Source organism: Periplaneta americana, chromosome 2 (genome assembly GCF_040183065.1).
Source record: "Periplaneta americana isolate PAMFEO1 chromosome 2, P.americana_PAMFEO1_priV1, whole genome shotgun sequence".
Taxonomy (NCBI): Eukaryota; Metazoa; Arthropoda; class Insecta; order Blattodea; family Blattidae; genus Periplaneta; species Periplaneta americana.
In genome coordinates, this window is record NC_091118.1 from 184,119,566 (window position 1) to 184,141,546 (window position 21,981).

At 34.0% G+C, this 21,981-nt stretch overlaps 1 protein-coding gene across 2 annotated transcripts in view; it reads left to right on the forward strand.

Annotated features, from left to right (window-relative positions):
• Positions 1-815: 815 nt before the first annotated feature.
• Positions 816-21,981, forward strand: part of LOC138694891 (cytochrome P450 4C1-like) — a 59,013-nt gene continuing 37,847 nt past the window's right edge. The window contains exons 1-4 of one of the 2 annotated variants that reach the window (XM_069819063.1): positions 816-974; positions 7,306-7,469; positions 15,684-15,790; positions 18,732-18,822. In XM_069819063.1, the coding sequence (XP_069675164.1) occupies positions 7,307-7,469; positions 15,684-15,790; positions 18,732-18,822 (361 nt within the window). In that variant the 5' untranslated portion in view covers positions 816-974; position 7,306. The remainder of the gene's footprint in view (positions 975-7,305; positions 7,470-15,683; positions 15,791-18,731; positions 18,823-21,981) is intronic. The other variant, XM_069819062.1, reaches the window with a different exon arrangement.

A 21,981-nucleotide genomic window follows, 5' to 3' on the forward strand; every position in this document is an offset into this window, starting at 1 on the left:
TTCTTTGATATATTTCAAACAAACCTGTCCTTGGACAGAACACTGAATGAATGAATTAATTATTTTGAATAATGATAACGGCCATATTCACTTAATACCAAATTAAGACGAACCGCAACGGACCATAGGCATTTCTTACGAGACTAAACGGAAATATCCCTCAAATTCTACGCCGTTCCGGTTCGCTCCGCTTCATTTTGAGCTCTAATTCGTATAATAATTAAATTGAAAATTAAAGAAGACAGTATTACACTTCTTTCGCGTAAATCACAGTGAATTTTTAAATAAATCAATGTTCAATTTTTAGTAAATACGATATATAATCAGTTTGAATTATTCGAATGAATTGACTCGTACATAATAAAAATGAATAGAATTTCCCAAAAAATGAAATCGAAGTGCTCAAAACATTTTAAAATTGTGTCTTTTGTGTATCATGTGTGCTACAAACGTAGTATATTATAGTGAGAAATCTTCTACTTTTTTATAGCTTCACATTATTTCTATCATAGGTATGTTTTGTAACATAAAGAGCCAGCAAAAACTACATAATGGTTCCACGTTCATTTTAATTTTTCTGTCAATGTTGTTACCTCCCAGACTTCATCGTCATCGTTATCTCCTTGTCAACAGTAAGTGCTTATCTTTGTATGCCAGAACAAAAAGTTATTTTAAGCATAGCATGCCTCAACTGCCCAGCTGCTTGAGGTATTTACATAAGAAGGACTTTATTCCATTACTTTTCTCTACTCGTTGTTTACAACTTAACTCTGATAAAAAAAAAATGTCCACCTAACTAAATACATAACTGACTTCAAGGAGAACATGTAACGAGATTCACGCACATGCAGAATTTTATTTACTGGTTTCAAGGAAAACAGGTGTCTAACGCAGAAAACGCACATTATCAGCTTCAGTCAAGTGTCAACACAGGAGAGCTACAATCTGAATTCATCTGCGACAAGAATTCTCAGGTAGTAATCTTTATACAGTATAATGTAACATAGTTACGGAATATGCAAGTTTTACTTTTTTATTCCTTATCTACGTTAACCTACTTGGTGATTCCTTTTAAGTAAGCCTACCATTTACTCAAATTTAAACGAGTTCAATATTGTATCTTTCTAAATAGATATATTTGCTAACATTAACGTAACTTGTAAAACATTAGGAGGATAAAAAAAAGGCGTCACGAACGTTAACACGTTCTCATATGTCGTATGCTTTTCGCATGGAGTATTGTATATTCTCCTAATTTAAAGGGTTTAAAATTTCGTCAATGCAAATTCACCTAAAGACGTAACAGATATATGGGCACATGCAAATTCCCATTTAGCATTACCCAGTGAACACTCGAGAAGTTGGTTCTGACTGTCTTCTAGAATTATTTCAGTTCTCCTTTCGTAAGTGATTTCTCGTTTACTTACTTACTTATTTATTTATTTACTTACTTATTTATTAATTTACTTATTTACTTACTTATTTATTTACTTATTTATTTATTTACTTATTTATTTATTTACTTAGTTACTTATTTACTTACTTATTTACTTATTTATTTATTTATTCATTCATTTATTTATTCATTCATTTACTCATTCACTTTTTCATTCATTCATTTATTTACTTTATTTATTTATTTTTTTAAATTTATTTATTTATTTATTTATGTTTTAATTAATTAATTTATTTTTTTAACTTATTTATTTATTTTTTAAACTTTTTTATTTATTTTTTAAACTTTTTTATTTAGTTTTTAAACTTATTTATTTATTTATTTATTAACTTATTTATTTATTTATTTTTTTAACTTATTTATTTATTTATTTTTTAACTTATTTATTTATTTTTTTAACTTATTTATTTATTTATTTTTTTAACTTATTTATTTATTTATTTTTTTAACTTATTTATTTATTTATTTTTTTAACTTATTTATTTATTTATTTATTTATTTAACTTATTTATTTATTTATTTAACTTATTTATTTATTTATTTAACTTATTTATTTATTTATTTAACTTATTTATTTATTTTTTAACTTATTTATTTATTTTTTAACTTATTTATTTATTTATTTATTTATTTATTTATTTATTTATTTATTTATTTATTTATTTATTTATTTATTTATTTAATTTATTAGAAGAGACACCCTTCACGAAATCTGCCCGTGACATTTTGACTATTATTATACTTTTCTACTGGAACGATCAACAGTAGTGTTGTTGTCACTTTCTGAATCTCACGTTTTGAAATTTGTGTGGAATGTTAACACTCTATAATTTTACATAAACTTAAGTTTATTTAGTGATCACATCAATAAAAAGAATTATGCCTGGTTGTACAGTAGTTTGCAATGAAGTGAGAATGGAATGACTCCCATGCGTGGTGGTTTTTTGTGTTATCAGCAGAGAACTCTGTCTACTAGAGTCGACGGCAATTCGGAAGACGGTAGTCTGCTAGTGTTTGCGTCGAGAGAGACAGATAGAGAGGGAAAGGCAGCGTTCAACATTGCCACATCGTACTTCACGAGCACGTGCAATACAAATAGCGCAGGAGAGAATTTAAATTATCAAAAGACAATAATGACCTTAGCCGTTGATTACTGTAAGCATGACACCAAACAAACCCTCTTTTCTTCACTAACAATATTATTTGCACGTTTCTCAATCCCACACCACATGCTCCTACAGTCGTTTCTTGCGCGTTGGCAACGTTGCAGTCAGCATCAAGATGGCCGGCAGCATTCTGCTCGTCAACGTTTTTAAAATAATTATACACCTTAAATACTATTTTCCGCGCCTGCCTGTGCAATACTTGTCTTTTTAAAGTCTCTTCTTACATTTATTTATCTTACACTTACACAGTAAATGTTAGTTTTACTTATTCAATGTACTGAAATACTCACACGTGAACAAACGAACTCTGGAAGCACTTGTTATAGACTGATTCTGATTGGTTCTACTGTACAAGTTTGTGACGTCACATACCAGAAATGCTACGGCGCATGTTAACAGCAGACCGCCTTCCGGAATGCCGTTTAGTCTAGTCGGGAGAAAATGAAGCTTTATTTTCGTTAATATGGGTGTTCACAAGGTATTTACAAAATTGATTTTATCACTCGGCCTTTACTGAAAAAAAAAAAAAAACAAATGTAAACGAGATTCCAACGTCCTTCGGTTTTGAATATATCAACCCAAAACGATGATGTAATCATTCTCCTACTTCTGAATTACTGTCTTTATATTCAGAAGTCAGCCTGGAGGCGTAGCCGGTATAATACTGGCTTTCTGTGCACGAGGTTGCGGATTCGATCCCGGGCTAGATCGATGGCATTTAAGGAGGGACAACAGAGAATAAGAAATGTTCTCCATTTTTTTAAGGTAGACCTTCCATTTTTGGTACACTTATGTATCATATCAATGTAAGAGAACTGCCAGAGTTTAATTTCCATCATGCCCTTATTTTCTGAGTTATTCAATTTTTAAGAAAATATAAATGTAAATTTTGAAAATTCTATTCCTCATGTAAATTTTGTTCAATCTGTCTACGAATTTCTATATGGCATCACTTCTACATTAGAAAGATAAATATGCATTGATTTTTTAAAGGTAATATCGCATTAAGGAGAAAAAAAAAATATTTTGCGCGAGATCGTGCGTATTTGCTTCGTTTCCGCACAAAAACAATCCGCGGAAAGTCTAAAATTCCACGTTCAGTATTCCCAACCTAACACACATAACAATTTCCCTCTTCTTACCGCTTAAGTGACATATTGATTTTACTGCTTTAGGCTTTTAACATATTATTTTTAGAGACGTTCAATATAGTAATAATTATAAATTGGAAACTTACCACTGCAATTATACCTAAATTGCACTCTTAATTATTGTTTTTAAATATTTGCAAAAATTAAGTAAACTCTACAACTCCACTAAAGTTGCTGCATTCGTGATGCAAGTAACATTAAGGAAGCCGTGAAAAAATCTACAAGATTCCAGACTCATCATAGACTGGGGGAAAAAAAGACAGACGTAGGCCTATATCACGCCTGCTGGTGTATAGTAAACACAGAAAACATTTTAAAGCAACAATGTTGAAGATAGATATTTTTGTTTTGCAAATTTGCCGTCATTGAACAGAAACCAAGATGGAGATTTCATTGCAACTAATTAGAAATTCCTCTTTCAGGTATGTAATAAACGATCTTCGCACAAAATAATGTACGATACACGAGCGGTATGTTTTCTTTCAATTCTCGGAAATTAAAAAAGCTCAACTACGTTTCGCTTTTTCAAACTTTTCCTCGAACATGAAAACTTCAACATACCGCTCTTGTAACGCATATTACTATTCTAACATAACCGTCAAATTTCTTTAAATTATTTTGTTGATGCCACACACATTTTTTTTCTGTTAAAATATAGAGACTTAGAAAGGAAAACGAAACATAACTCTGTTTACCACGATATAGTGACTATACAGAAAATAATTTAGCTTCATAGCTATAAAACTGTAGATTCGAACCTTCGAACTTCCGACTTAAAAACCAGCATTTTAACTACTAGACTACCATGACAACAATGAACTAAACTCTCTACATGAAGTAGTGCATCTACATAAAGGTTTTTATGAAAGCACTCAGAATCCCCTGATGACTACTGAATGCAAATATTAAATAATATATTGAATCATATTTACATTAAAAAGATAATTTTTTATTCTTGGCGTCCAATCCTTGTGTCTCGAATTTATGAGTCGCTTCTTTCCTTGTCAGCAGGAAAAGGTAGAATTTGTAGACTCCATGCCTTCTGTTATTTGTACAATTTGGAGTCGCACAACCAACCATTGGGTAAAATTAAAAAATACAGTTTACTTAATATTTCTCTTAGTGATTGCAAGCTTAGTGAATTCAAGCTTCTCTACCTATTAAATTTGGTGGGTTAGGTATTAGAAAAAATTGAGTGATATTTGTACGTCGGAATTTTTAGCTTCTGCGCACGGGGTGTTGGATCAAATCAAATCTATTTTTCCCCTCTTACAGTGATTCGGTTCAGATCCCATTTGTGCAGGAGGCTTTAGTTCGATGGGGTGAGGTTTCCAATAACTCTGATCCTCCGTCTTTTCCAGCGGTTCAAAAGAATTGGGATGAAATACTAATCTCTCTTGTTAAGGAGTCCCTTCAGTCAGCTTTTTCTTCAGATACAGATCGTGCTCGTTTTTTGGCTCTCCAACAAAATGTTTCAGGATCTTGGCTTCATGCAATTCCTTCCCCTAACATCGGTATTCTTATGGATCCCAGATCCTTTAAAGTTTCCGTGGCTTTAAGCCTCGGTTGCAAAATTTGTCACATTCATAAATATATCTGTGGCAATATTGTAGATTCTTATGGCCACCATGCCTTAAGTTGTGTCATGAGTAAAGGGCGTCCCTCTCGTATTCATCGCTCAATGACATCATTAAAAGAGCATTAACATCCTCAGGGGTTCCATCCATCTTAGAACCTTCCGGGATCAGCGGTTCAGACGGCAAGAGACCCGATGGTCTGACTCTAGTCCCGTGGCGTGTAGGCAAATCCTTAATTTGGGATTCCACATGTGTGGATACACTGGCCCCTTCTCATTTGTCTTCAACCTCTAAGACACCAGGATCTGCAGTAGAAAGTGCCGCTGTCAGTAAACACCATAAATATAAACAACTTGCAGATAATTATATTTTTGTCCCTTTTGCGGTTGAAACGTTTGGATCATGGTGTAGTGAAGCCAAAGCTCTCATCTCCACCATAGGCAGAAGTTTAGTGCAGCTTTCTGGGGACCCTCGAAGCAGTCAATATCTACGTCAGCGCATTGGTATCGCCATTCAGCGCGGTAATGCTACAAGTATTCTGGCGTCCTTCCCCGAGTCCTCTTATTTAGATGAGATTTTCTTCCTTTAATTATTCGATTTATTTGTATTTTATTATAGAGAACCTCAGATATTCTATTACATTTAAATTGTGGATATGTAATGTATAATCTTCTTCTTCTTCTTTGGCACTACGGCCCTTGTAGTCTAGCCTTGGCCTCCCTTAGGATCTTGGTCCATTCCTGTCCAACCAGAGCCTTCTGCCTCCATCTTCTCACGCCTAGAGTCCTTACATCTTCCTCCACTCCATCCAACCATCTTAGTTTCTGTCTGCCAATATTGCGCCTGCCTTCTGGTTTTGTGTTTAGAATCTTTTTTGGTATTCTCTGATCATTCATCCTGATTACATATCCTAACCATTCCAACCTACGGGCTTTGATTTCAGCAACAATATCTGGAGATTTATGTTGAGTTTTCAGTTCTGTATTATATCTAATTCTCCAGTGCCCATTCTCATATTTAGGACCATAGATTTTCCTTAGAATTTTCCTTTCCCATGTCATCAGTTGTTGTTCCATTTTCTTCAACAGAGTCCAAGTTTCACTGCCATAAAGCACAATTGGTCTTACGACTGTTTTATATAATGTGAGTTTTGCTTTTTTACTTATGCATCTTGCTCTCAAAGTTTTGTTAAGGGCTCTCAGGCATCTATTTCCCCCAGCAATTTTTTGCCTCATATCCGCATCTGCAGTGTTTTCTTGGGTAATTAGAACTCCTAGATATTTAAAAGAATCTACTTCCTCATATTTCTGTCCATTTATTATAATATCTTTATTACAAACGCCACTTGGTCTTATGTTTCTCATATATTTAGTTTTCTCTGTAATGTATAATACTGTATTTTAAATTGTGAATAAGGTACAATTTAAATTGTGGATTTGTAATGGATATTTTAAATTTGTGGATTTCTAATGTATAATATTTCATTAATTACATATTTCTATATCATATTTTAAGTATAGTTTAAAACTAAAATGAATCCACATGTCAGAACTTTTACTTTTCGTATTGTTGTTTCCGCCACACAGACATCACGTCACATCATGTCACGTCACTCATTTGGGATTCAACATGGCGGATTGGTCTGCTCGGGGCATATAGTGCTTTAATACATACAATTACGTCATCACAATTGCACATATAAGATGTTACGTCGTAACATTGGAAAGGGTCAAACATACAAGATATGGACTTTGATGTATTTCTTCACTGTCTCTCTTATTTTTTCTTCTCCTTCAAAGATAAACGAGAATTTCGTTCAATGTATCTATGTTAGGTCTCAAATGAATTTAGCTGTTATCTGTTAATTCGTTGTATACAAGGCTCTCCCTACGTCAAGTGAATGTTAAATAAATCAATAATAGCAAATAGATTTAAAGCAGTTATTGTTTTCACAGGATGCTGTTTACTATTCTCAGTCTTCTTCTGTTGGGCCTAATGGCGTTATTCGTACATTTCCGGATCCAGACTCAGGCAATGATGGAGCTTGCGGAGAAGATTCCTGGGCCCAGAACGTTCCCCATCGTGGGTAATCTTCTGGACTTCCCTCTTGATTCCAAGAGTAAGAACCTTACATTATTTTAATGTACATTATATTGGTAAGTGCAAATTGGTATTTTACACAATTTGACCTGGACAACCCTGCTGAAATAACATAGGTCATACGACAATAGAACCAGAAAAAGCTGTGTTATGAATATGTCATAAACATTCTTATCTTCTTAAATAATAGTCCAACATACGTACAGAAATCATTAACTGTAGGCGTAGGCTATATCCCAACAAAGTAGGTTCAATATTTTATTGCTCACAAAAAGCATCTAACTCCATGCATTATATTTAATTTATTCAAATATAATCTGAATTAAATTAAAGTAATTAATAAGCATAAGATTTATATGAAAATGTATGTTTTGTTTGTTTTCACAGATGATAATGCAAGAAGTATGTTTCACGTTCTTCTAAATCCGTATGTGAAGCTTTATAGTGCATTCATTCAGTCATTAATATTTTTCTGCCCTGGGGCAGGCCTTCACTGCAAACCCAACATCCTTTAATCGTTCCTTTTTTTCGTCTTTTTCTTAGTCTCCGTATATCTTAATGTCTATCATCTGATATCTTCTTCTGTCCCAAAACTTTTCTCCCGTTCACCATTCCTTCCAGTGCAACTTTCAGTAGGCAGTTTCTTCTTATCCAGGGACGCAGCACCAGCCAATTTATTTTTTTCTTTCTGATCAGTTTCAGTTACAGTGCATATTTCGATTGTTGTGTCATATTACAGGAATCGTGGCTAACGAGAAGATTCGGAATCACGTGGTTATCATGGTCTAGTCATGGTCATCTTGACAATCGCCTAATCTATAATTTGAACTGGTAATGGAAATTACGGGAAAACGGCTGAACGGATTTTAATGAGTGACCCCTCATTTTCATGCCTGGCACCAAAGTTTTTCGGAAAAGTAGTAGTTTTCACTGAAATGTCAATTTTCCTACATAATTTTCCTATTTTACAAAATCCATCTGTTGTCAGTTTTGAGAACTAATTAATTGAATCACGGCCGACTTGATTGAATTTCAGAACAAAACACACACTACAATAAACCATAGGCTATTACACGAAGGCCATGACCTGCAGGATTGCCGACATATTACAGCTCAATTCAATTTGTTATTAAAAACTGATTCTGCAGTGTATAATTTTCTGAGTACAGCTGTGTATTAGATATTCAAGTCTACGAAACTTGAGGTGGTTTGATAACATTATTACCATTAGAAATTAAATATTATTATAGTTAATATCATGATGCGTCTATTTTTCATTAATTGTACATAATATTGATGCTATATTGATGACGTGAATGTGAAACGTTTTGAGGTTATGTAAGTAAATATTGAGAATATCTTAATTTAGATCTTCATTTCTATAATTTACTGAGTGACTGCTATACACAACTACAAAACTTAAGTAGATAATAATATTGTTATTAAAAATCAAATATTTTTATACTTATTAACCCAGTGGGGTTGGGTCTTTTTCATATACTTAATGGCGGTGTAGTGAAGATATTGATATGTGTCATTGTCTTCAGTATTGGCTCGAGAGAGCGCAAAAATTACAGTTCCTAAGGAGAGATAAAATGGTATTACTTACTGATAAAATAAGAGGTCTAGAAAATTGTGTAGTCTCCAGATCATTTCAGCAAGATCTCTTAGTAGGATAAAATGATTTTACGCTCTACATTTCTACATGCAGCAGCTATACGAAATTGCTATTGTTCGAAAGCATAGCAAACCTGACATTTTTTTTAACTTTTGCCTACAATCCACAATGGCCTGAAATAGCTATTGCTATCGTTCTGATATTGATACTTACGTTTTCGCGTTGAAACTCAAAAACTGAAGTTGGATAGGTTCAAGAAAAAGTATTTGGCCTAAAAAAATCCACTCAGAGGGAGTATGTTTCATTATTATGGAAGCAAATAACTATCAAAAAGACAAGTATTCTTCATTGAAAATAAGTCTGAAAAATTTTTATTTGAACGTCTAACGAACTTAGTTTGCAGCAGCATTTGCTGCACAAGCCACTAGTATAAATTTAATACATGTTGAAAGTTATAAAAAAAACACAGGAATTGCTATATTAAACTCTTGTTAAACGTGCATTTATATACGTACTAGTGGCTTGTGTAGCAAATGCTGCAAACTAAGTTCATTAGAAGTTCAAATAAAAATTTTCAGATTCATTTTCAATGAATAACAGGCCTACCAGTCATTTTAAAAGTTATTTTCTTCCAAAATAATGAAACATACTCCCTGAGAATGATTTTTTATGCCAAATACTTTCTCTTAAACCTATCCATCTTCAGATTTTGAGGTTAAAAGCGAAAACGCAAGTAAGAATGTCGGACGAACAATGGATTTTTCATGTGGGCGTAAGCAGTAGTAGCTATTTCAGGTCATTATGGATTGTAGGTGACAGTTAAGAAAATGTCAGATTTGCCATGCTTTCGAACAATAGACATAGCATCTTGGTATAGCTGCTGCATGTTTCGTGAATTACCGTAAAATGTAGAGGTAGAATCATTTTATCCTGCTAAGAGATCTCGCTGAAATAATTGGGAGACTACAAAATCTTGTAGGCCTCTTATTTTATCAGTAAGTAATACCTTTTGGACTTTCCTTAGGAATTATAATTTTTTCGCTCTTTCCAGACAATACTGGAGAGAATAAAGCATATAAATATCCACACCACCCCGCCATTATATATATGAAGAAGACCCACAACACTTGATTAATAACTATAAAAGTATTTAATGTTTAATAAAAATAATTTTAACTTACGTAAGTTTTGTACTTTTCAGTAACATAAACTGTATATATTATACAGCCATCACTCAGTAAATTATAGAAATGAAGATCTAATTTAAGATATTCTCTACGTCTACTTATTTAACCCCAAAAGGTTTGAGTTTCATTTCATCAATAGGCTCTATCATTAATATGTATATTAGTGACAAATACTCGTATCGTGACATTAACTATAATAATATTTCACTTTTAATGGTGATAATATCATCAAACCACCTCCAGTTTCTTAATTTTTAATATCCAATCTACAGCTATACTCAGAGAATTACACACCACAGAATCAGGTTTGTAAATTATTTTTAGTAAGTCTTGAAAATTTTTAAAAACAAATTATAGAGACGTTATAAAAATTACAGAAACGAAGATCGACATATTGTTGTCATTATGATATCACAGAATTTGTTCTGATTTGCTTTAAGTATGTCAACAATCCTATGACCTTGTGTAATATTGCTTATTGTAGTGTGCGTGTTTTGTTTTATTCTGAAAAGCCATTAGTTCGTAAAACTGACGACAAATGGATTTTGTAAAATAGGAAAATTATGTAGGAAAATTGAATTTCACACAAAACTACTATTTTTCTGAAGATCTATGAGTTCCAAGCTTCAAAATGAGGAGTCATTCATTAAAATCCGTTCAGCCATTTTCCCGTAATTTCTATTACCAGTTCAATGTTGGCCATGTTATGACTAAGAATGTGATATCGTGTCATAGCCTGTCTTTCTCGTTAGCCACGATAGGAATACAGGCTTAAATAAGAAACTTATTAAGACAGATATGAATATATCATACTCATTTTTTAACACATTGCCTTTCGGTAACAACTAGTTTGGGAGATAAAAAAATCATAGGGTGGATATTGCGTCATACTTCGCCATGTACTGTCTGGATCATGTACTGTCGAAACGAGCTACCAGTGTGGATGTAGGCCTAAGCATGAAGGAAGCCACTAATTCCAGTTGCAAAGTGTCAGTTCGAAAATATTGCTTATTAATTTGAATTTATAATAAGTAAAAACAAATTTAATTAGTTTTGTGCGAGATCGTGCGTATTTGCTTGTTTTCCGCACAGAACCAATACGCGGTAAGTGTGAAATACCACATTCAGTATTCCCAACGTAACACACATAACAATTTCCCTCTTCTTACCGCTTAAGCGCCACATTCATTTTACTGCTTTAGGCTTTTAACACATTATTTTTAGAGACGTTTAACATAGTAATAATTATAAATTGGAAACTTACCACTGCAATTTCATCTAAATTGCAATGTTAATTATTGTTTTTAAATATTTGCAAAAATTAAGTAAAGTCTACTACTCCACGAAGCTTATTGCATTCCTGATACAAGTAACATTAAGGAAGCCGTGAAAAAATCAACGAGATTCCAGATGCCGATGTTATTACTGCAATATGTTATATAAATAATATTGTTAAAATATTAAAATGAAAAATAAATCATTACATAACCTTACCGTTTGTTTTAAGTTCGCATTTATAGACTGGGGGAAAAAAAGACAGACGTATATCACGGCCTGCTGGAGTATAGTAAACACAGAAAACATTTTACAGCAAGAAAGATATTTTGGTGTTCCGAAGTTGCCGTCATTAAACAGAAACCAACATGGAGATTTCATTGCAACTAATTAGAAATTCGTCTTTCAGGTATGTAATAAACGATCTTCGCACAAAATAATGTACGATACACGAGCGGTATGTTTGTTTTCATGTTCTCGGAAATTAAAAAAGCTCAACTACGTTTCGCTTTTTCAATCTTTTCCTCGACCATGAAAACGTCAACATACCGCTCTTGTAACGTATATTACTATTAATGGTAAATTTAAGTGCATATTTCTCTTTAATGACATATTTAAGTGCATATTTCTCTTTAGTGACATTTTTAAGTGTATATTTTCCTTCAGCGACATATTTAAGCGAACATTTCTTCGATAATTGCATATTTTCATGCATATTTTAAGTGTAGTTGATACAAAAAAAATCCTATGTTTAGTAATTAATTCTGCAGTCCTCTCTAATGCGCCATGGCTAGACTCGCGAAGAAACTAATTTTCTCATGAAATTTCGGCCAGTGTGTTATGGGGCCGATGTTATGATAGGTAGCGAAATCCGGGTCCGCGAACCATTTATAACGGATAGAGGGTTCATCGTGCTAACCACACGATACCCCCCGTTGGATTTTCGCTCATCTCTGCTGAGGCATGTGTACGTTGAGGCCTCAATCGGTTGGTCGGTCTTGGTCCTCAATGGGATATAGCGTCCAGGTTTATTAATTAATTTCATATTTTATCATGTAGTAGCTATCAGAAAAATGTAATCATAAGTAATATTATTTTCCTATTTACAAAACCTGCATTATTTATGACATAGTTACGAAAAGATTGTAGTTTATAATGAGATTCTAGTGTGTTACTTGCAGAATAATCGACAATGTTCTGAATGCAAGCAGTTAAGGAATAGTTGTAAAAGTCACACTTTTTAATAATCGGCCATGCGTAACAAGGGGCTCTAGTAGCAGCTAATGTAATAAAAATAATAATAATAATAATAATAATAATAATAATAATAATAATAATAATAATAATAATAAACTTTAACCTGAGTTTTTCTAGTAATTTCCATTTTTACAAAAATAGTAATTGCTATTAACATGTAGGCCTACAGAATAGGCCCATAGGGTCTTCCAATAACAGTGTCCTACTTTTAACATGTAACAGCTGCCGTGTTTATGAAGCTTTTTTTATTGGGTTATTTTACGACGCTGTATCAACATCTAGGTTATTTAGCGTCTGAATGAAATGGTAATAATGCCAGTGAAATGAGTCCGGGGTCCAGCACCGAAAGTTACCCAGCATTTGCTCGTATTGGGTTGTGGGAAAGCCCCGGAAAAAACCTCAACTATGTAACTTGTCCCGACCGGGATTCGAACCCGGGCCACCTGGTTTCTCAGCCAAACGCGCTGACCGTTACTCCACAGGTGTGGACTTTATGAAGCTATAGCAGTCATATTTATTCCATGGTTACAGTTGTTGTTGACAAATAATCATGGAACGTTACACCATTCCACAACGCGTAGAAATTATTAAAATTTGCTTTTAAAAAAGTTATCCGTTCGCCAAGCATACTGTGCATTACGTGAAGTGTACGGTGTGTGTAAGATACCGGGCTATGATAAGGGACTATTTTTGGCCTCAATTGGAAGGTATGGATCTCAGAAACAGCTCATTTCAGCAAGATGGCTCCACGTGTCATACTGCTCACGAAACTGTCGACCTTTAGAGGTAGAAGTTCAGAGGCTTCATTATTTCGCGTGGTGGTGATGTTAACTGCCACCCAAGATCATGTGATTTAATGCCGCTGGATTACTTTTTATGGGGTTATGTTAAGTAATGGGTTTATGCCAACAAGTCAAAAAATCCCGATATTAAATTGATATTGTTTCATATCGATATACTTATTTGATTTCAAAAAGAAAACTGCATGCCTTTTGTTATATTTTGGTCATCCTTGTCCTTTAATAAAGAGTAACCTCGAAAGGATTTTTTCTCCTACCTAGCTTTTAAATTAATTACATTTGACAGCAAATTTTCCAGGTCAGAAAAATAAACACAGACACTGAATTTGTATAGAAGTATCAAGTGTGGGTACTTTTTGAAAAGCTCTTAATGAGCTTTATTCAAAAATAAAAAATATATATTTGGTGTTCCATTTAAAATAAGAGAGTTGGAGTTACTTCCGGTTAAACCGGAAGTAGAAAAAACTCGGTAATACCATTATTGAGTTCTTAGTATATGGTTATCCCCACATACCAAGTTTCATGTCACTGAACCACATGCTTAAAAAGTTATTTAAGCGGTGCGGGACTTTTAACTAACCCTGTATATAACTGCAAAACCCGCTAGTAGGACTGGCACAATATGCAGACGACGTCGCATATTGGGCAACACACCCCCGACTCCCCTCCGCTAGGAAGTTACTAAACGCAACCCTCAGGCAGTATCTAAATTGGACCAATACGTGGCGGATCACATTCAACAGAGACAAAACACAGATATGCATCTTCAGCCCAAAACTCCGGACTCGGGTCCTCCAGAACAACCCAATCACAATAGCCAACACTCAACTTCCACTCCAGCGGAATCTCACATATCTAGGAATACTCTTCACCTCCAAACTCTCCTGGACCGAAGTAGTTAAAGAAACCTGGAGGAAATATAACGCAGCCACCAGAGCAATAAGCTACCTAAGTGGCATCAATCGACCCGGTTGTATAACCGAAACACTCCTCCACCTATACAAAGCATTGGTTAGATCCCTATGCATACATCCCTCCATTTTCCTCACACAAGCCCCTCCAACGACCCAATTGAAATTTTAAGCACGCGAAAGAAGAATTCTCCGCCAAATCTTCCACCTGCACAGACGCACCAGAAACAACACAGTTTACACTACGACAAAAACAAAGCCACTCTTCACACACCTAAACAACATAAACAGGAAATACACACATTCGGCAGTAAATCGCGTATATACACAACACATCTTCGCAAATCCCCCGAACACAAACAACAGAACAACACTGGAGAAACTCCTCTACAACTACCACCAGCCCCCACCACCAAACTAAAACACACAAACAAAACCGCAGACACTGTTGGAAATTTGAATACTGTCTGAGAGGACACACGACAGCAACAGAGAGGCAGATGAATAAAATAACACCACACCATGAAAGTCTCCATAACGATTCAGACGCTTCTGCCACCGGAAGGGGACACTTATAAAAAAAATAATAAAAGTATGTATGTATGTATGTATGTATGCACAGTGTTCTGCCCAAGAGCAGTTCTTTAACTGCAAACCCAGCATTTCCCTTTCTTGCTTTCCTCTTAATCTCCCCATATAATACCTTAATGCTGTCTATCAACTGATATCTTTTACCCCGAACTCTTGTCCCGTTCACCATTCCTTAAGCATCACAAATTAACAAATTAGGCCTACACCAAAATAATTAAAACAAAAAAAATAAAGTAAAAAATAAAAAATAAATATAATAAATAAAAAGCCAATCACCGCACTCACATACCTACTGGCACTTATGCCAGAAATAGTGTCATACACAGTATGTAAATATATATTTATTATTATTTATGTACAATGGCTGGAGAGGGCGTCCTGCGCGTATAAGACCCTAAAACGGCCTCTGGCTCAAAGCCAGTAAAGTCAATAAACATCAACAACAACATCCAAGAGGCATGCCTATTTAGACGACCAAAGGACCAACTTTCTGTTCAACACCTTGAAAATCCAGAATAATAAATAGATTAAGGTTTTCAGCTACGAAATCAGAATTAATTTCGTTTGCACTTCTCAAGTCTTTTCTATCTTCAGAGTACTGGGATGCCGTGAAGGAGATTGTATTAAAATATGGACCAATAGTCAGATTTTGGGCCGGAACGTATCTAATCGCTGGTATAAGCGAACCCAAGTATGTTGAGGTAATGTAATACATGTTCTCACATTAATAAAAGGAATGTTAGAGTTTTTAAAATACAGACTTAATTCTTGATAAAATTATGGTTATAACTGCGATGCTCAAAAGTAGTTTTTGATTAAAAATGGTAAAAAAAATGACAAAACGTTTACGTATTTAGGGATGAAGCTAAGAAAAAACTAACACAATAACAAAAATGACTTGTATTTAAAATATTCACCTCATTTCATACATCATCCAAGAACTAATAGATCAGTGAAACATTTCTTTCGTATCTGATGTTAAATGTAACAATATGCCTAAATAACACAGTCTGAAAAATAAAATCCTAACAGATCTCTTTGATATCTAGGCTTAAATTATCAGTCAATTTTATCATCTTGCTTTAATAATGTAGTTCATGGAATGTAATTAACATTGTTGCTTTATCTAACCTTATGTAGGTTTCTTGATTTTTTCTGAAATGTGAAAATATAGTTCATTACACAAAGAACTTGCATCACATTCTTGAAAGTGAAGCACAAACCATATTCTTGCTTTTCTGGCATAAGATACACTTCTATATTACAGATCTTGGATTCACTCTGACATAATACTATATTACTTATGGCAAGAAGATTTCAATTGCGAAAACCACTTTTGTACTTCAATCTCTTTCTACGTAAAATACAGAGTGGAAGTGATAAAAATCTGCAGATTGAAGAGGGCAATAGAATATATTAAAATAAATAAAAAAAACTATTACATGTTTTTAATTAAGTGATCTTTTTATTTAATTTACAAGAAAATCGTCATTTTATTTTAAAAGTTGCAAAGGAATAAATAATCCCTTATTAGTTTCTCTAATGATAAAAGTAAAAATCAGAATCGTAGGGATAGTACCGTAGTTTCCCCTAACTATGGTCCACATTTGTCACATTTTTCTTTGTATATTCAATACTATTCATCCAGATTAAGTGAAATTTTGGCTTCCGGACTCTTGTAAGTGTATATTAAATAAAAATTGACGTATGTGTTTGAAATTATTTAATTACAAGTGTTGAAAAAATAATAAGCATTGGTACATAGTTGTATTCTGAGTTGCCCAACTATGGTCCACTCATATATTCATGCTTGAAAACATGAATGGGCTATAACTGGATCTGTAATTATTCGTAAATCAATAACTTGAGTTTCTAATTTAAGGGTAGAAACATAATCTAGCACAGAAATATTAAAAATAAATGAAAAGTACATGGATTCTTTTTATTAGTACACATTGCATAAACACACAATAAACAAGTGAAATCTGAAAGTCATTTTCCTGCAATAATGAACAACTACACTCACCGGCAAAAATACCGGGCCACCTAAAGTTTCTCAATTTTTTTTATGAGGTGAGAATCAGAAAACCCATTATGAAATGAAGAAAACATTGCTTCCCAGAAAAAAAAAACACTTTTTTATTATCACTTGCGCTATTATTTTCAACGCCAAACAATGGATATAATTAAAAGGTGTAAAAACTTACAAATTGTTTCAATTTTCCTTCCAAATGCTCAACTGATTTTGTGGTCACCCAGATATTACTAATAGCGGATATTGCCTCCCCTCAGTAATTGCCGCTTCTTACTATACATGAAACAACAGCTCCATTGTTCTTCACTTCCAAAACTTTCCATGGCCACAATTCTTCCTCATAAGTAACTACCATATAACTATGTGCCTTTAGCATTATTTTAACAGATTTCGTCTTCTTTTCCACATCTGACTCACTGTATGTAAATATGGAGAGTATACCGGAAACATCATAATCTGTATCCAATTCAATTTCATCGCTCTCATAGTCACTTACAGGGACGGTTGTGATCATTCTACCCTGAAGTTTTCGTTTTACCGGACCATTATCCGTGCTAGTACCATTAATGCTGGAACAGCCTGTTTCTTTATTTACTGGACTATAATGCTAAATGGTGTATTAGAATATACTGAGATATCGTATTTGCAGAAGTAAATAATCTAATTGTTCACATTTCATTAAAACAAATATTTCAAAATGAAATACAACTATGGTCCACGAAAAATTGTGGTACATAGTTGAGGACTGACTTCTAGCCTTGAGGTTAAACATTTTTCACGCAGAGTCCTTAACCTCTGCCAGTCTAATTATTACGTGAAAGTAAACACTATATAGCCAGGTTTAATTGTACAAAAAATCATATATTTATAACGTACCAATTCTACAGAGGAGAGCTTAATAAAACAGAAAATCACAAACTGAATGATTTCGTGTCTTCACACATTCAATAGAACGATGCACACTGGCCTTGTTAAGCATCCATATCATTGCCACGTGTAATGGTAGATAGAAGCATCTATGGGGAACATAATTCCATCACAGTGGCGCCTTAAATGGCAAACACCGAACTCTTGGGGGACTAAGTAGTACATAATGCGTTTTGGACCATAGTTGGGTGCCTGGACCATAGTTATGGGAAATTACGGTACTTATCGAGTAAAACAGTGTTAACATTTAGTGGAAAACTACTTTTTCTGATAAAAGTGTTCATTTTGGACTACTGTAATATAATATTAGAATTTTTGCTGTACTCTATCCAAGGAATACAGTATGCTGTCAAAATCTGCACGTTATATTACTTCCACCATGTACAGTATAATTAACAATATTCAAAATACTTTTAAAAAATCACATTATTTAGCAAGTGTCAAATTATTGCAAAATAAAATACAACTAAGTAACTATCAAAAGGTATTAAAAATGTGTTATGTACGACAACTTTGCACTGTTAAAATAACTGATTTAACTCGTCAATAATAATATTTCGTGACATTTTTCCAAGCCTATCAACACATGACTGTTGACTTTAGTAGACAGAAATTTTCATTGTGACTGAATAAATACAAGCTTTTGAAATGTTTAAACCATTACGTTATTTTATTTTCAGATATTGCTTAGCAGTAACAAGGAAATAGAAAAGGCGAATTTATATAACTTAGTTAAACGTTGGCTGGGCGACGGACTGCTGACCAGCAAAGGTAACATATGATTTAAGATCTGAAATGTTGCTGGGTTGAGGTGGAAAGATTAGTTAATCAAGATCGTATAGTTACATTATCCGAAGACTTCACCAAAAGCGACAAGATTTAAGGATTTTCTTTTCCGCTATGAGATGATATTATTATTATTATTATTATTATTATTATTATTATTATTATTACTATTACTATTACTATTATTATTATTATTATTTCATTCATATTGTTATGCCAAAGGGCATGCCTTTCACTGTAAACCCAGCATTCTCCAGCCTTTTCTATTTTCTGCCTTCCTCTTTGACTCCTCATATGATCCATATATCTTAATGTCTATCATCTATCATTTGATTTCTTCTGTCCCGAACTCTTCTCTCGTTCACCGTTTCTTCCATTGCATCCTTCAGAAGCCAGTTTCTTCTCACCCAGTGACCAGCCAATTCCTTTTCCTCTTTCTGATCAGTTTCAGCAGCATTCTTTCTTCACCCACTCTTTCCAACACAGCTTCGTTCATTATTATGTCTGTCTATTTCACACGTTTCATCTTTCATTATTATTATTATTATTATTATTATTATTATTATTATTATTATTATCATCATTACTATCGCCGTCACTAATATTCTCTTATAGAGAAACGAATCCACCTCTGCTTCGACATGTGGGCGTGAGGCCAGCAGCCGGCTGGTCGGTCTAGGCCCTTCACGGGCTGTAGCGCCACGGATTATTATTATTATTATTATTATTATTATTATTATTATTATTATTATTATTATTATAAACAAAACATCTACAAAAGAAAAGAAAATGTTAACTGAATTCAGATACTTCTAGTTTCCAAATTACTTAATTACTTACTTACTTATGGCTCACTGCCGCTCTCACATAAGCCCGTCTTCGGTTACTATCCTGAGCAAGATTAATCCAGTCCCTACCATCATACTCCACCTCCTTCAAATTCATTTTAATATTATCTTCCCATCTACGTCTCAGCCTCCCCAAAGATCTTTTTCCCTCCGCCCTCCTAACTAACACCCTATATGCATTTCTAGATTCGCCCATACGTGCTAAATGCCCTGCCTATCTCAAACGTCTGGATTTAATGTTCCTAATTATGTCAGGTGAAGAATACAATCCGTGCAGTTCTGCATTGTGTAACTTTCTCAATTTTCCTATAACTTCATCTTAGATCCAAATTTCATTTCATTTATTATATTCCATAGATCTTACATGAGCAATGAAGCTTTAAGATGTGGAACAAGTAAAAATTTTACAATATTTTACAATTTTTACAGTTTTTACCATTTTTACAATATTTTGGCGAGATGTAGTGAGATGAGGCCCTTATTCTCAAACACCCTTATCCTCTGTTCCTCTCTCAAAGTGAGATTCCAAGTTGCACAACCATATAAAACAACCGGTAATATAACTGTTTTATAAATTCTAACTTATAAAATATAAATTAAAATACACGACGATTTTTATAAATATTAACAGCTTCTTTTGTTTCTGGCTAAGTGGAAGAGAAGGCCTGATGGCCTTAACTTCGCCAGAATAAATAAATAGATATTATTATTATTATATTATTATTATTATTATTATTATTATTATTATTATTAACAGAAGGATGAGAAAAATCCTACAATTTGGCCAATTTTATACAAAAATCTCTCAATTCCTATTAGGGTTAAAATATCCCTACTATAGGGATTTTACCCTACACCTGCCAACACTACAATTCATACAGAGAAGACCAACCCGTTGGAGAAGACTTAGCTAGGACGTGGCTCGGAGAACGTCGGGCGGAGACGTGACGCTGATATGACGTGAGCGAAGTATACTGAAGAGTAAAAAATTCTTGCGACACTTCCGCGTCGTACAGCTTTCATAATGTCTTCAGACGATAAGGATGGCTCGGCTCTAGTATAAACTGCTAACATTATAGTACATTATGCAACGAGCCTATAATGGTAGTAATTAAGACGTAAGCATGATTGTTTATGAAACGAGCGCAAGCGAGTTTCATAATTTTCATACGAGCATCTTAATTACCATTATAGGCAAGTTTCATACGAATTTTTATGCTCGACCATATTTCTAACTTGAAAGTATTGAACATTAGGTCTTTTTATGGTTATGTGCGAACTGACCTGAATTGTGAGATGTGCGCAGACGCGAAAGTATTAATTTTTTCCGAGGCCGAATGTCATTGACCTTGGCACAGAATAAGAATGAACATTAGTCTGATATACCCTGGAAATTGATTTAGAACTGAAAAACGAGATGACAAATTGAATTTATTTGAATATTATTTACAATTAACGCTAATTATTATAGTAACAGAACATAACCTTCTGCGACAGTATTGGATTTCCAGCCTCCGTGACTTTTCGCTAATTGTCTGTCGATTGCATATCCGAGAATAATCGATATAACGGTACAAAGCTGACTTGTGATTGGCTGAAGACCTGTACTTTAATGAGTAGGTGTACTTTAATGACATGATTAAAGGACTGCTGCCAGGTGTATAATTACTATATTTCGGCATGGTCGAGCATAAAAAAAACATAAGATTGTGTGTGCACCATTTGTGGTTGAAAAAAGGAAGAATGTATGGCATATCAGATGTGATGAAAGAATTGAACATGTATCCCGACTATCAAATTCAAAATCGTCGCGAATTTCTAGTCAGACGCCACGTGTCACTTTGAAGGGTCACTCGTAACTGCAAAGAGACGGAGTGGCGTGCCCCCATCCCGTCCTCTCTGTATGCATTGATACATTTGTTACATAGGAAAGATACTCGACTTTAAGAAGACTGCTAGATGGGGCCGAAACAGGTCTACAGAGGCCTAATTCGTGAAGGATGATGATGATGATGATGATGATGATGATGATGAAAGACACTCTAAAAGCCATCATGCCTCTCCTGATGTCCGAGTCACTAGAGTCGTGGACAACCGGTTACGAAAAATAAACATTATACAGGGAGTTTCCGGGCTAGTGTTACAAACTTTCAGGGATGATGGGAGAGGGCACAGGGCTAGTGTTACAAACTTTCAGGGATGATGGGGAATAGCACATGTATCAATTTGAGATAAGGAACCCTGGTCCGGAAATGACTGAGTCGAAAGTTATAAGCAAAAATAGTTGTGTGAAAAT